The following is a 16,592-nucleotide window of genomic DNA, read 5'->3' as shown; positions in this document are numbered from 1 at the left end:
CTCTTGGTCCCACGCCGCTTAGAGGACTCGGGCTTTTCCCTCTTTTTTTTTTTTTTTTTTTTTAAATATATATTTCTGTTGCCCCTCTGGCGCCGTGTGCCGGGCTGTTTGCCGCTCTGTACGCAGGTGGATCCATGAGCTCCCCCAGGCGCGGCACCGCCGCCGCGCAGCACCGCGCCGGGGCGGGGGGAGCGGCCGCCAGCCTCGGCCCCGCCGCCGCCGCCGTCGCCGCCGCGGGGGGTGGCCCCGCCCGGGCACGGGGTGGGCAGGCGTGAGGAGGGCGAAGTTTCTCCGCGGCTCCGGGCCCCTGGCAGGGACAGCGGGGAGGGAAGGACTTGGTCCCGTGGTGCTGGGGGAGCTGACACCGCCGCCGCCAGCAGAGCAGCCCGGCTTTGGCCATGAAGAGGAAACAGAAGAGGTTTCTGCAAATGACGCTGCTCTTCACCGCGGCTCTGATTTTCCTGCCTGACATCGGCCTCTGGTCTCTCTACAAGGAGAAGCACCTGGTGAAGCCGCCCGAGCCCGCCGAGCCGCAGGTAGGTCCGAAGCCGCCCGGGAGCCCAGCCCACCCCGCCGTGCCCCGCCGCGCTGCCGCCTCCCGGGGCACGGCCCGGCCCCGGCGCAGGGTGCGCGGAGCGGGGAGCGGCAGCACGTGCGCTCGTCCTGCCGCCGCGCCGGGGAGAGAAAGTTGTGAGCGAACATCTGAGCCCGCCGGGCTGGGCTTCGCCGAGGTGAGCAGTCACACAGGCTGCCTGTGGAATTAGGAGGAAGTGGGATTTTGTGTGCTTCGTTGGTGAGCCGAGGGTGATGCTGGGCTCTGATTTTCATTACGAGAAGTGGAGGTTTTACCGCAACTTTTGTTTGCCTGTCTGCAGTACTTCTCGAACTGATGTGTGGCTGTAGGTCCGCTGAAATTGCTCGAGATCCATCTAGGTGTCTTACCGCCGAGATTTTTTTTTTCCTTCTGTTGAAAACTCACTATTATGACCTGATACAGCTACGCTGTGTGTAACTGCTTGTCAGACTGATGTCACAACAAACTCCCGAATATTTTCAGTTTACTATTTCCTCAATCACTGTTATTAATAACAGCAGTTGACATAAGCTGGTTTTTTTTCTTGAGTTATTCTTTGACTTGCTGGGTTTGTGTATGGCTCATAAATCACAGTATGACCTGCATTAAGTGAAGTTTAGTTTTAAGGAGTTGTTGTAATGCAGTTCTTTATAACCTTGCCCGTAATTTACCAAAGCTTATGTTTGCTCAGTTCAACAGTGCTATGCTCCTACACTATAACTGTCAGTGTATTTTTAATTTAACATGATATTTCATAGATCATTAGTAAGAAATTAAGGAATTGCCTGGTCTTTTAACTTGTTTACCACTTGCATAGCCTTCATGTTAGAATGTATTAGGTGGCATAATTTATAATTTTATTGTATTAGTAGTCTTCATTTCAAGGGTCGTCACCCATGTATGTGATGCACTTCCTACATACTAAACTTATTTAAATCAATGACTTCAACTGAAGAGTAATATATTTGATTCTTTGTTAGTATAGCTATCCATTACAGAAGTTAGTCCTCCAGAATATCATAACTTTGGTTAATGAAATATCCTGAATATTACTAGAGGAGGAAGTTAGGAATAGCTTCTTAATTTGAAGCTTACTTTATCTGTCCACGGGTTTTAAAATGCAGTAAGTGTCAGGTGATAGAATTTAGTTGGAAGTAATTTCTGCTGAAAGAAAATTACACACAATCATAAGTGTCTGTCATTAGTTTACAAGGTGCACACTGCACTCTTTTCAGTTTCCAATACAAATAATGATTTCCATGTGTTGCATGGCTCTTAAGAACACACATGCCTTGACATAAGATGATATTTTTAATGTTCAAGACTGCACTCTTAAGTAGAGCATGATTGGTTAGCAGTCAAAGGGAGATAACTTTTTTTTTTAAATAAAAAAAAGAAAAAAGGGTTCTGGATAAAGTGGTGGAAGAAAACCTTGGAAATAAGCAGCTGAGCATACGTGAAGGGCTAGTGAGACTTGCTAATGGGACCCCAGAAAATTTTAAATCCTACATTTTCTGAAGAGGTTTTTTTACTAGCTTCCTTTTTTCTCTTTTTTTCTTTTTCCCCTTCCCTTTTCTCCCAACCTGAATACTAATTGAGGAGTAATGGGACTGTTTAATGGGAAAACAGTAAAAATGAGCAGTGCAACTTTGAACCTTACAGCTGACTCTGGTGTTATTCTGTTATCACGGTAAGTATTGAAATCATGTTGGCAATGTCATTTACCCAGTGGGGAAAACAGGTTGAAGTACAGGTGAGTAATGCAGTTAGGTTACTTGTGTCTTTAGCTGCACACATTATAACCCAAAACACTTAGAAGGAACAGGAGTTGAAATACAAGTTTGAGTTCAACTCCCTTAAATACAAAGGAAACGGTTCAAATTCCTTGAGACTTTACTAAAAATGAGATCACGTGAGAAGATACTGCATTAGAAATAGTATCATAGTAGAACTGTTAACTTTCTCTTTCCCTGGTAATTTAGTAAGGCATGCAAGAATTTACACACTCAGCGCAGTCATTCTTTGCCCTTGAGGTGTTCAATTACTTTATAATTAGTGTGACTTAACACAAGTTTAGATGTCAGTCCTACTGAAACTGCAGCAGACTTTTCTTATGTATTCTAAGATTGTGTTAGGTTACATAGGTATGTATTTAGAGTCAGCATGTGATAGTCGGACTGCTGTGGTGTGTCCTGACCAGGGAAGAGAAGTAGAGCTGTCTGTGACTCCAATAATTTGATTACAGGCTGAAGTGGTTTTGCTCTCATGGGTAAAATGTGTGTCTAGTGGTATTCTGATATTGACAGTAACATTTATAAATGTGCCATCTTGTTTTAAGAACAATTAAATTCATGTTATTGATCATAAAGTGTTTTTGAAGAGGTGGCATAGGGAAATGATGTTTTGCCTAGTTATAAATTAAATTTCCCAATTCATTGCTAAAACAGACATCCCCAGACTTCCCTGTGAATGAGGGCTCTGTCAGCCTCTCCTGTCACTTCAGCTGCTTGCTACAGCACCAGAGCAAAGGAGGGATAGCAGGCTGATGGAGGAGGCATTGATACCCTGACAGCAGTAAACATAGGAGCTGTTTGAAAGCAGTCCACAATGCAAAAACAGGCTGTTTCTATCAATGGTAGAACAGTGTCCCCTGGGGACTGTGTCTTTCCCAGTGCCTAGAAGAGGTACTTGTGTTCTTTAGTGCTGTCTAGAAACTCTAATATGACAAAATAAGTTGACTTTTTTATTCATTAAAATAGTGCTACAGTAAGTTACATAAGAGTCATTTTTGTCACTGTGCAAATTCTGTTTCTGAGCAGAGAAGCTCTTCTGTAGGAAAAACTAAAAGACGAGAAAATAGTATTGACAACTGTGATTTCAGACAACATTAATGATTTTGTTCACTTTACGTGAATTCTATAAACATTATTAGTCTCTATGAATCTCTGTTTCGCAGAAACGTTCTATAAGCCTTTGTGATGTCGTAGGTTTTTCTCTTGAGAACTTAATAGGCTTGATCTTTATATTTTGATAATTGCTATTTACTTTTGGTTTCTCACACTATTTAAAGTGGAGCTTCAAGAGTAAAGGTACATATGTTAGGTTCTGAGTTACATGGTGCAGCAAGATCTTCATAAAATATAGTTTGATAGTAAAGTGGCACACATGAGGAAAAGAAAATGATAATTTCTGGTTTAAATCTTTCTAAGTCAGTCTTCCTTGCTATATTGTGGAAATAAGGGAAGTCGAATAGGATATTTTTATTGCCTTTTTAAAAAAGTCTTATTCCTTAACACATTAAGGTGTCCTTGAGTTTTGATTAAAAAAGTCTTTACAGGTAGTTTAATTTGAGAGTATGTGTGTTCGTTTGTTTTTGTTTTGTGATTGAGATATTATATATATATATATGATATAAAAGTCCTATCTGATCTTTTGATAAAATTCCAAAGCCAGGTTTTTTTGGATAGTAAGTTATGCTAATAAAACTTAATTTCAGTTTTGTTTTCTGTGGAAGAAAAGCAATAATGTAGTACAACCAGTAGGATGTAATCCCGGTCCAAATCTGGGTATTTCATGCTATCTAAAGTTAGTGCTACTTTGTTTGGCTACGGTAAGGTTTTATCCTTGTCTGTTTATACACTTTTAGTATATGAAACATAACTTCATATAAAAGAACCAAATTTCTTGTGGCAGCTTTCTAGTGTCTGTAATGTAGGTATTTGGTGAAAAGTGTTGAGAGATATGTTTCTTTTGGTTTATATGGGATGCCAGCGTAGGTGACTGAAAGGAAGGCAGTCTAGTGAAGTAACCCCTGATATAGTTCAACTTCATTTTGTACTTTTTTTCATTGATTTGTCATCTTCCTGCTACCCAGTGTCAAATCTCCTCACTTAAAGTTGGATTGAACAACAGCATCTCTTAGTCACAGATGCTCTGTAATACATACTTAGTGTATTAATGAAATGATTTATGATGTGTAAAGTAAGGAAGAAAGGTAGATTTCTGGCTTCATTTCACTTATACTTTGGTGCAGTGAGGCATGCAGCTTTAACCTCCTGGTTGAGGCACTTCTACTGGAGAAACTCTCAATGGTTTTGGCCCTTTTTATTTTGGTGCATGCGTGGTGTCCAGAACAAAGAGCAAAATACAGCTGTGCTGTGAGGGGAAAGCATTGTTCCATGGGATAGAGTCACACTCTCTTTCCTTTGTCCTGTGAAGTCCTTATTTCTATGCAGTTAGCCCCAGTTAGCCTCTTTCTCATGGGATACGTGAGGTATGGATTTAAATGAACTCCTTAGCATAAGGAGAACTTAGTCCTTGCAAATCATGTGGCCTTGTGTTATAGTTGGCAAATAGGCACAAAATTAACCTTCCACTGGCTGTGAAAGTACTGACTTTGTCTTCTGAATCCAGGAAGCGGTTTCGGCCTGAAATCTGTCTTGCAAACGGTCATTAATTTCTGAAGTCTGTGAAAGAGGTGAAAATTTAAATTTACCCCGAAGTGCAATGTTTCCTAATGTTTAGCACACAAGTTCTGTAATCATAAATTTTCCAGGACAGTTAATTCTGTTAACTTACTATTGATTGCAGTGAAGTACAAAGCTTGAGTTGGTGAATTCTCTTTCTGGAGCTGCGTAAAAGCTGTATCTTGAGAGAAAAATTTTCTTCCCTCTTCCCTCCCCCCTCCCCCATAGATGTATTTCTCTTATTTTCCAGTTGATTTCAACAGCTGCAAAATGTTGTACAAATTATCTTTTGGTTTAGGGCACAAATACACACCTGTTTTATTACACTGTCAGGACACTGTCAGTTACTTATGTATTTGGTTCCACTGTCTCACCTTTGCTTTCACTGCAAACTTATGAGGTGGAAGTTTGGTTTCTCTTTAGCAGAGGAGCAAATAAAGTATAGAATGACAAACAGTCTCAACTTTACAAAAGTAGCTGCTTGACTGTTGCTAACATTCATTTGTACTATTTTTGGAGAGTACCTGTCAGACCATAAAAAATACTGATAATCTGAAGCCTCACTTTCTCTGCTCAGTTTCTATGCATGTGCTGTTGTTCTAAGCAAGTCCTCATTTCTCTCCCCAGAGCAGCAGCTTGGACCTGGTGTTTTCAATGCTCTTTTATACTACAACCCTGTTCATTGCTGTGCTGATGTGTCAGCTCCAAGAGCCCTTATACGTGGCATGACAAAACAGTGTCTTAAAATGCAGTGCATTGGCAATGTCAGTTTGCCTTTTAGGTGTTTAAGCCATACAGTTAACACTTCTGTAATTCACTTCTTTAGATAAATTGTTCAAATATAATTTTATTCCCCTGTATATATTGGAGCCTATTGAGGAAAATATAATTTGAGGTCGAAAATCTTTGTTACTTTTAAGATACAATATTATTTTTGGCAATAAACAGTATGCTTCTGTAGTATTCGGTGTACCAGAGGGAGCCCTCCTGTGGTTAATTTAATACGTATCAATTTTCAGGAATGCTACTAAACAGAGTATATCTTACAGGATAAAATGGACTGGTTTCTATATTTAATTTTCTTTCCATTTAACTCCAAATTTGTAATGTATTTCAGCTAATGTGTGTAGTCATTTTGGATTAATCTGAAATAAAACACAGGGTCAAGAAACCTCTGTGCATGCCAGCAGTTGGACTTGTAGAAAGACTACTGCAATGAGGGGGACTGCGGTGGAGTGCAAGGTTGCTCACTAACTAGGGGGGCATACCCCTCACTAGGAAATGATGCTCAGTTCTTTCCTGAAATTCTGTATCTCCCTGTGCTGGGTATTTTTCTCTTGTGTTTGGCCCTGGAGAATTGCAGTGACACTGTAGGTGCATCCTGGTCAGAAGCCAGACTGCACCGTGTGTACCACTCAGTGGAGATGCAACTGTGTGTGTAGGCAGATGTCTGTTCACATAAAGAAAGAACAATTCAGCTTTTCTTGTGTTTTTAATGCTTAGACGGGTAACTTATGGTCTTTGTCTAGCAATATGCTGATGTACACATTTATAGCAATTGACTTCAGCAAAACTGAGTGTGTAGTAACTATTTTGATGGATTTGGGCCAAGAGTAGGCACATCTGGCTACTTTAAAAAAAAAAATTAACGCAGAGATCAATGAGTCAAATACGACGCAACTTGGGAATCCCAAGCTAAAAATCTTACATGTATTGTAAATGTTCCTCCTGGTGAAGAGACCAAATTACGCTAACTGAAAGAAATAGCAGTTTTTAATGTTTCTTTAAAATGTGTAAAGGCTTTATGAGGACATGGCAACTTTCTGAACCAACTTTTCTTTGAGAATTCCAGTATGTTGTGGTTTAACCCTGGCAGGCAACTAAGCACCATAGCAGTGCTTGTTCACTGCCGTCTTGGTGGGGTGGGGGAGAGAATCCAAAGGGTAGAAATGAGAAAACTCATGAGCTGAGGTAAATTCAGTTTAAGAGGTAAAGTTCCCCCATGGAGGGAAAACAAGGAAATAATTCACCACTTCCCAGGGGCAATCAGGTGTTCCTATTGTCCCCCCTTCCTTCTTCCCTGAGTTTTATTGCCGAGCCTGATGTCAAATGGTTTGGCATGTCCTGTTGGTCAGATGGTTTCAGCTGTTCTAGCTGTGTCTCCTCCCAACTTTTTTTTTTTTTTTTTGCACTGCCAGCCTCCTAGCTGGCAGGGCAGTACAAAAGCAAAAAAGGCCTTGACCCTGTATAAACACTGCTCAGCAACAACAAAAACATCTGTGTGTTACCGACACTGTTTCTAGCATAAATTCAAAACACAGCCCCATACCAGCTACTGTGAAGAAAATTAATTCTATCCCATTCACAATCAGCACACAATGTAAACTGGTTTTTAAGGTCAAGCTCTATAGTGATTCATTGGTTTCAAGCTGATTTTGACAATTGTCACATTTGGAGGAGTTTCACTGTGTGATATTCTTGTCTGGGTAATTTTTTTTTTCAAAATTTGTCTTCAACAGAGAAATCTTTCCCTCTTCTTTATGGAAAAACACCGTGGGAGACACTTACTTCTGGAGCTTTGCTCAAGAGGTAAAGAAGAGGAAGAAAATCTATTGCAGGAATTTAACTACTTCTGAATTTATCTTTCAAATTCTTTACCTTCATTTCCATGATTTTCACATATTTTTCTTCATCGAGAAGGTGACATGGCTCCAAGTCTATGCAAACACTTGGTGATTCAAGTCACGTATTTAGTCACTGAACTAAGAACAATGTACTAAGAGAATTTCAGGAAAAAAAAATGATGACGTGTATGTCCAGCTAACATAGAAATATGTAGGCTACAATATCCCACTCTTTTCTGGATGCTTGTACTCTGAAGGGTCACAGCTGTCATGTTTCTGTTCAAGGCTATGTTTCACAGGGACAGTTGTATCTTATGCTGTCGTTTTAAGATCTCTTGGAAGATCCTATTGAAGGAATTTCCTATCATCTTTTTCTTCTGGTCAAATCCTGTTTATTGAAAACCTCTGCCCTTAGGAAGCAGTCACTAGCTGGAATACGAGACTCATCTAGCCACATTTGGATTTAACAGATAACTACAGCATCCCTATCCCCACCATCACCTCCAGCTGTTGGTTACCATCAGATATCTGAGTTTTTCAACCCTATCTCTGATGACAGGACACAACGGTCTTTGACAGATGCTTCATTAGATCACTGGAAACCACCTCCACAACAGTTCAAGCCTATCAGACAGACTTCTCCCTGAAGAAGTTGAAGAACATTTACGTGTTGTTTTCAGGGCCATATGAGCAGTATGCTCATATGAGAGCTGCAGCAACAAGGAGTTTGGAGATTGGTGCCATCTGGCAGTAGCGTAAACGTGCAGTGCCGTGACAGTTGTGTCAGGTTTGTGCCATCTAAGAGCTACCATATCCAGTGCAGTTTGCTGTGCTTTGCCAGTTGTTTTTTGTTTGTTCTTTTTAATGCCAAATTTACAGTGCAGATTTGACATAGTAGACTAGAAAATTTGGCCTATACAACCTAAATGGTTCATCAATCAGCAATAGACCATTGATTCTGTGCTTAAGAAGCAGTGGCAATTTAACAGTTTACTTCTTCGCTACACAGCAGTTTATGACAGCATACGATACTGCTAAGAGATTTAGCTAGGCAGAGTAATTATCTGAACTAGAATTTTGTCAGGACACCAGTGCTTTAGAAATTGGATTGCTCACTGAAGTGTATAAGTGTAGATTTATCAGACTAACTTAAGGTGCTCATTTGCTTAAAGAAGCATAATTTTTCATACTTGTACTTAAAATAGAAAACCAGATGAAGTTATTTAGAAAATTTTACTGTGTTTACTTATTGTTGCTCTCTGAAAATAGTTTTCTAGGAGAATGCAAACAAATACTTAGGACAAGTAAGAACATATAGCAGCCTATGACAAGTTCTGGTTATAGATAAAGATGGGGAAGAAGAAGGACTCCTTGTGTCTCTGTTCAGAGCCAGTGCCTTGGAAATACAGGCCCTGCAATGTTAACGTCTCTACTACTGTGAGATAAATATTTTAGCCTCTGTGTTTTTGTCTCACTGTGATTAAAATCTTCCAATTTTGCATTAGATAAAATAATTTTCTGTTACCGGCAGTTTGTCTTTCTGTTTTGTCATCCAATACCTGGGCTAAAAGTTGCACTTGTAATGTATCTTTTGGTTAGTGCTGCTGAAATTTCGTGTGGTTGTGTCCAAGAAGACAGGGTCAAACAGTGTGCTAGGGAGGTCTGAGACACTCCCACCCATAAGAGTTAGCTCCAGCAGATATTGGCAACTGAAATCTCTTCTGCATAAATTAACTTCACCCTTGCAAAATTTTACTGGTCTCTGACAAAGCCTGCACAGATGCAGCAGTAGTTTGCCAGAGCTGGATAACTTGAGAAGAGACTGTAAATCATACCAAATCTTGTGCTTAGCCACCATCCTTCAATGGTTCTCCAGTTCTGAATCATCTGTCTTGCACAGAGTGTAATACATGGTTTAATGCAATAGTCGACTTTTTGAAATATACATATATATATATATATATATATATATATGTATTCTTTTTTATAAGAGCAAAATGCCTAAGGTGTTCTCTCAGTGGGGAAAGCCCTTTCATTTTAAACATAGCAGCACACCTCCATCTCTTGATTATTTTTCTCCTTTTTATTTGCTTTTTTTGGGGAACCCCCCCAACATTTCAGATTCTTTAATGTTTTTGATATCTCATTTGGCTGCTGGGTAAATTAATATATTGGATTGAATCACAGAAATTTTTAGATTGCTTTCTCTATAGAGGGGTAGCTTCACATTAGCATAGAGAATGCATGTAAAAGACATGTTAATGCCATCCTACAAGCAATAAATTTCTATTTTTCTCAGACTCTGATAAATGACTACGCTTTAAGTTGCATTTGTTATGGGTACAAAATGAATGACAGGCTTGAACGGATGTTGTTTTTTCAAAATTGCTCAATATAAACTAAAGTGACAGTCAAATTGCTGATCAAATTTTGCAATTATAACACTAGTGTAAAAATGTAAATTCAGAACTTTTATGACATTGAGTAACAAATTCTCCACTAAAGTTACTAAAGGATCATTAAAGATACAACATACAAGGGCATAAAAAATACTTGGGATGGCTGTAAAAGGTAGCAGAAAACTAAAAAAATTACGTGCAAAAGCCTCACAGCAAAATATTCCTGCAGTATATTTAACCTGTGTTTCACATCAGATTACATCTTTTTCAGCATAAGGGCATCCTTGACATAATTCCTAATAACGGTGAAGCAGCAGGAATTTCTCCAGCTACATGGGGACACCCTAACAATGGTTAGATTTTATTTTGAGCTATATTACTCGAACTTTATAGCCTGAGAAGAGTGTGGGTTTTTCTCTCCATTCTTCCTAAAGTAGTCCATTTAAGAAATACAAGCAGCCAGAATATATATGTTAGCCTATGCTTTGCTAACATGAAAGTGAAGTTACATTCATCTGCACCAGCTGCCTCTACTGATGGAATTTAAAAGCAAAATTGAAAGCTGCCATCTTCAGCAATGCAAATAGATATGCCATGTGAGCAGGAATGGCTGCAGAGGAGGACAGGAAACTTCTGGGACTCCATCAGGGAAAAGCAGCAAAGCTGCCAGAGGGGTGAGAAATAAATTTGACTGGAAACACAGTCTACAACTTTCTATGATCTTTCCTCATCTTCCCTTTCTTCTTGCTCCATGAGGAGAGGGTGCACCTAGAGCAGTACAGATGGAGATGCTGAGATGTTGTTTAAACCATTCGTACACAAAGCGTTGAGAGAAACTGCTTGATAATCATGGCTAGGCTTCGCGAACGAAGATTTGGGAAGGCACTATCCACTTTTGCTACAGGCACGCTGGTGGCTTATGAGGCCAATAAAGAGTTGTTATTAATGTGAGACTTACTTTCTATAAAACTGAGGTGGTATCTCAACACAATACTACTCAGAAATTCCAAGTGCCGTAGTGTGTACAGTCATGATTAAGGCATTTTCTTTGAAGCAACTTCAATATGAACATGTGAGAGATATTTTTCTTTAAATACTCTAGACTCACAACAGATGTCTCCTTCAGAAGCAATGAAGAAAAATTGTATTTTATATTGGGAACAAGGAAATGGAGATGGGATCATGCTAAGCAGCAACCTGCTTCTGCATCTGGAATAGATGTGAATGACAAATGAACATGGGAGATCAAGGCTGGGACACACGTATTTACTACCTGTGCACTTTGTAACGTCTTACAAGACATAGACCTTGGAAAAATTTGCCACTTTCTTGTATTGTAATAATGTTGGTTCTTTGACATACGAGAGTAAAATCTTACTGATAAAGCTTAAAACTAAAATTCCATCAGAAGTGAAACTCTCATTTAATGAATTTTAAAGAAATCGTTAGTAGAAGAGATTCTTCAGTACTACTTATTAGTGTGGGCTATGAGTTTTTCCTTTTATTTATATATGTACACATATACCTATGGACGTGTATGTTTGTTTATGGGCAGGAGGAGGTGAGGGGACCATCTTTGCTTCCTACAGGGAGAGGGAATTTATTTTCCCTAATGTAACATGCCAACAATCTTGCAAGGAACGGAACAATTTTGTGAGACACCATGTAAATACATGGAGAAGCATATGTTAATGGGTATGAATTCGGTACAATCTACAGTGTTTTTGGCATTTTCAAGGGTTTTTTTAATAAATTTGGATTTTTTCTTTTTGTGTCTTGTCCCTCTTTAAGCACAGATTGTATGTGAGCTGACCTTAGTTTTTGAACAGTGATAACTTTCAACAGTCTACTGAATGTTTTTTCCCCTCTCTGCTTCAAAGTCCTGAAATACGTAGGAAATAATGATGTTGGCTCATTTAATTTATGCCTTTGTTTCTTTCCAGTCTTTCCTGTGAGTCATTTCTACTCTTTAGACAGTGGACTCCCATACAGATTTTTTAGGAGAACATACACAAGTTTGTTCAAAAACACTTGCCCAGTGCTGCCGTCCTTACAATACACTTTGCTAACCTGCTGTTCTTCTGACATATGTGATCTAAAATAAACAACTGACCTTCTCTTCCATTTAGTAACCTCCTTTGTATTGCAGATTAATATCCACTTTACTGATCTGGTTGTTTGAAAGACTGGCTGCTCTCTTTTAATGATAGCGGAGAGTGAGGAGCTGCCAGAATGCTAGGATGGAAGTGATACGAAGGAAACATGAAAGTCAGACAAATGTGTACCCAGGAGAATAATAAGGAAAATACATCCCATCAAATATATTTCTTTAACTTCTGAATCATGTTGCTATTGTGCCTTCTTTTTCATGTTGCTCTAATCTGCATGTCTGGCATATTTTGTTATCATATTATTATTTTTTAAATGCATGGTAACTGCAACCTTACTTCTCTGTTCTAATTTATTATAGCATATTAGTAAAGCTGCTTTAGAATACCCTGGATTAATGATGCATTTAAACTGTTTTAAAATGACCCTGGGCTAGGTCAATTATTGAAGTAATGCCAGTAAGGAATATTTTATTTTGATTGCGGTAAGCTCTTAGTTTTATGTTAACTGCATCGTACAAACATGACCTGTGGGCTTTTTATGTTGTAGTGAATTGAAAATGTGTGAATAAAGCATGCTTTATATTTTTATGTAGCAAACTCAGGCTGTTTCTTGAGAGGAGACTCTATAATTGTGTTTTCTTCTGTTGTGTATGGGGTCACCTTTTGTGCAAGTGCTCTGAGAAAACAGGGTTGCGTTTTTGATATAAAAGGAAGACATAGTGAGGTGTGGGTGCTGCTTATGGCATGTTAGGTGTCAGTTCAATCTCCCCTTCTGTATCCCAAGTTTACACAGACCCATGCTATTACTCCTGTACTCTCCCTTTCTCTGCAGCGTGAAGATTGGAAGACCTGAGTAGTGCAGCATATTATTGTTATTTTTGGTGCAGGGTGGGAGAATTCTGTGATACCATTTATTTCTCAAAACTTCATTTGTAAAAGCAGTGCTTTTATATTTTTTTCTTGTAAAATTCACATCCTTAATTATTGCAATATTCGTTTCCTTTTTGGAAGTGTAAAGTGTTACTTGCTCTTTTCTTCTTTAAAATTGAGCTGGAATGAGGGGTTATTATATATTTTTCAAAATGCAGGGATATGTTTTTTCGCATCCCAAATATGTCTCTATGTTTTAATGTAATCTGCTTTTCTGTGCAAAACTGCACTATAGTTGCTGTATTAGAGTCTAAGATTACAGGCAGCTCATACTGCAAATTTAAAAAGCAAACAAAAATCAGCTCAGTATAACAAAATTTAGTAACACAGTCTTATGTCAGTAAAACTGGAATTTACCATTCTTCAATGACATTGGACTTAACAAGCTTGGCAGTGCTTTGGAAGCTTGAGTAACTTGTTACGTTTTACAATTAGCTTTAGGCTGTGGCGGTAGTTTTTTGTTAAAAAAGTCTTCTGGAAGAGGAGCTGAAAACGGACTCCAGTCATGGCCTTAAAGTACACCTATATGAAACTTGTAGAAATTTGCTTAAAATAAACAGAATATGCACTTCACCAGAACAATGTTTTCAAATAATTTAGAGGTCTATTAACTATCTAAAGAGGGGTAAAAACAGTTTTTAAAATAAAGATGATTTGGCAGTGACTGCTCAAGGGATCAGCAGAGATCTTCAAAATCAAGCCACTTGCAAGACAAAAGAAAATGTAAAACAAGACCAGCTTGAAAACTAAGATGTTCCATGCCTAGGAAAGAGAGGCATAAACAAATGATCTGTGTATTCAGTGGCTGGTGTTTGGAAGATTCATTCTAATGGACAGAGTTTGTGTAATGGAATAGAGAGAAAATAAGGAAATGGGAAATTTGGGGTAGAATACAGGCAGAATTTTGCTGCTGTATTTCAGAATCCCTACATATAATCTTCTGTGTTTGTCTAGCCCTCTAAAGAAAAATGTGGATAAATTATAAAATAATGTATATGGGGAAGTAAATAATCCTAGGTTTACGTATGCCGCAATAACTTTTGACACGGTAATTGGTACTCAGGAAGGAGCTCTTGATGGCACTCTTGATGGCTATATTGGTTTTATGAAAATGTTAGCTTTCATTTCAAAGAGAATAACATTATGACTACTGCGTAAATTCATTGTGTACTCTCAAATACTGTATGCAGTTCTTGTGCAATCATAATCATCACAGATGGCGTAGAAAAGATACCTATTAAGGGTGAGTGAATTAAGTAAAGCCTTCATTGTTGAGTGACTGATGAGAAGACTGAGAGTGTGATAGAGGTAACTTAGAAGAGAGTAACATGGAAAAGATGTGCAGGGCTCAGTTTATTGACTCTCTCTTTCATTAGACATAATAGCATCAAATTAAATACTGTACCAGTTTCAAAACAAATGGCAAGTACAAGTCTGTGTGCAATACGTTATTAATCTGTGGAGGTTTCTGAACCAGGCATTGTGGATATTAAAAGCTTGCATGGCTTCAAGAAACAATTGAATATGTTTGTGGAGGAAAAATACATTAGGGATAAAGTCAGTGTGTCTGGTTTGCAATGTCCTTGAACCATCAGTTGCTGGAGGCTGGAAGGGTATTGTAGGGAAGTGAAGTTGTTTGTTTGCCATGTATTTATATCTGTCCTTATGATTTGCTGTTGTTTGCTGTCAGAAGCAAATAGTTAGCTAGATGGACCTTTTTGTGATTTATAAAAGTAATTCTTAAACTAATAATGTGTAAGATAAAGTCTTAGTAGTTGCTGATACGAAATCAAGTTCTGGAGCAGGAGATGATTTTGAATGAGTTTCTTGATGACAGAGACTGTTCTGGTGAGCCAGAAAGAGTAATATTGCCAGACAGATTCGATGTTGCTACTCCACAATGAATTTGAGGGGTGGCACACGGAGAAAACAGATGCCCTAGACTAAATATAACTGTAAAAATATGCATTTTTCTATTATAAATGCACATCTTGGTGTATGAATTAATATTTGAGGGAGACTAAAGACACAGTTTCAGGATTCTAAACTTTAATCGATACTTACAGGGGCACTGATCCTCCTACTCTTCATCCTCTATTTAGGTGCTAGTAGTAGGATCCTAGAGTCTTCTGTGTAGTTAGTTTGCTTTTAATTTTTAATTAACCTTTTCTTTATCTTAAATAATGTTAAATTTTTCCTCCTCAGGATAGAATATTGAACATGGACATATTGAATATGATAAAGTGTCATAAGGAACATCTTCAGTCTGAGATGATGGTGTTGTTCAATATATGTGAAACAGCTGGGAGGGGTTGTGGTTTTCGATGTAAGGGTTTTTTTACTATTGAAGGAAAATATTTTCTTAAATTGATACATTGCATATGAAGAGGAGATTATGACCTTAAAATATTCAAATTACTCTGTGGAATATCTGCAAAGCTGTACATTCACTACCCTGTAATCTGAACTCTTGAGTACATATAGATATGAAGATAGTGGTTTGCTATTTCCAAATGGTTCCCATTTTCCTGGTATTGAACTTTGTTTGATATCAAGGCTGTATTTTTGATTTCAGCATGAATAAAATCTACCACAGGAATATGTATCTTAACCATCTAGGACTAAAGAAAATATCTTTTCTCCCCCTGCTTCAGCAGAGGTTGCTTACAGGAAACCTTATTCATTAGGATTGGCTGTGCTCATCAGGGATTTGCCAGGTACTTACCAGAACATCACTTAATAGTTTGCTGACAGTAACTGGTGAAGATAAAAGCTCATCTCTTTTTTCCTTTTTTTTTTCTTTTTTTGTTTTGTTTATTGTGAATAGCATAATGTGAAGTTGCTAATGCAAAGCAGCACATCTAAGAGGGAAAAGGTATTTTTAAAGAATCATAGTATCATTTAGGTTGGAAAAGACCTTTAAGGAGAGGGACTCCAGCCTGTGATTGTCTTTATGCCCCTCCTTTGGACTCCAACAAGTTTATGTCCTTCTTGTGTTGGGGGCCTCAGGCTTAGTACTCCAGGTGGGGTTTCACAAGAGTAGAGTAGACGGGCAGAATTGCCTCTGTTGACCCGCTGGCCACGTTTCCTGTGATGCAGCCCAGAATGTGGTTGGCTTGTTAGGCTGCAAGGGTGCATTGCTGGGTCATATCAAGCTTCTTGTCAACCAACATCTCCAGGGCTACTGTCAACTGATTCTCTGCCTCGCCTGTATTTGTACTTGGGATTGCTTTCAAGAGTCCCTCTGGATGGCAGGGTCCCTTCCTTCTAGTGTGTCAACTGCACCACAGAGGTGGTTGGTGGTGACAAACTTACTGAGGGTGCACTCAGTCCCACTGTCCATGTTGCATACAAAGATGTTAAATGACACCTGTCCTGATACTGACCCCTGAGGAACACTGCTCATCACCAGTCTCTGCTCAAACATTGAACTATTGACCACAACTCTTTGAATGCATCCAATTCCTTATGTGCTGAGTGGTCCATCC

At 38.8% G+C, this 16,592-nt stretch overlaps 1 protein-coding gene across 2 annotated transcripts in view; it reads left to right on the top strand.

Annotated features, from left to right (window-relative positions):
* Positions 1 to 238: 238 nt before the first annotated feature.
* The window catches only part of GALNTL6 (polypeptide N-acetylgalactosaminyltransferase like 6), a 465,365-nt gene continuing 449,011 nt past the window's right edge, over positions 239 to 16,592 (top strand). The window contains exons 1-2 of one of the 2 annotated variants that reach the window (XM_032685194.1): positions 445 to 536; positions 7,560 to 8,451. Coding sequence is in view for 1 of the 2 variants with exons in the window: in XM_032685192.1 (XP_032541083.1) it covers positions 399 to 536 (138 nt within the window). In the remaining variant the exon portion in view is untranslated. Of the gene's footprint in view, positions 537 to 7,559; positions 8,452 to 16,592 lie in introns of both variants that reach the window. The other variant, XM_032685192.1, reaches the window with a different exon arrangement.

This window comes from Chiroxiphia lanceolata, chromosome 4, assembly GCF_009829145.1.
Source record: "Chiroxiphia lanceolata isolate bChiLan1 chromosome 4, bChiLan1.pri, whole genome shotgun sequence".
NCBI classification, from domain to species: domain Eukaryota; kingdom Metazoa; phylum Chordata; class Aves; order Passeriformes; family Pipridae; genus Chiroxiphia; species Chiroxiphia lanceolata.
This window is presented reverse-complemented; position numbering and strand designations above follow the sequence as displayed.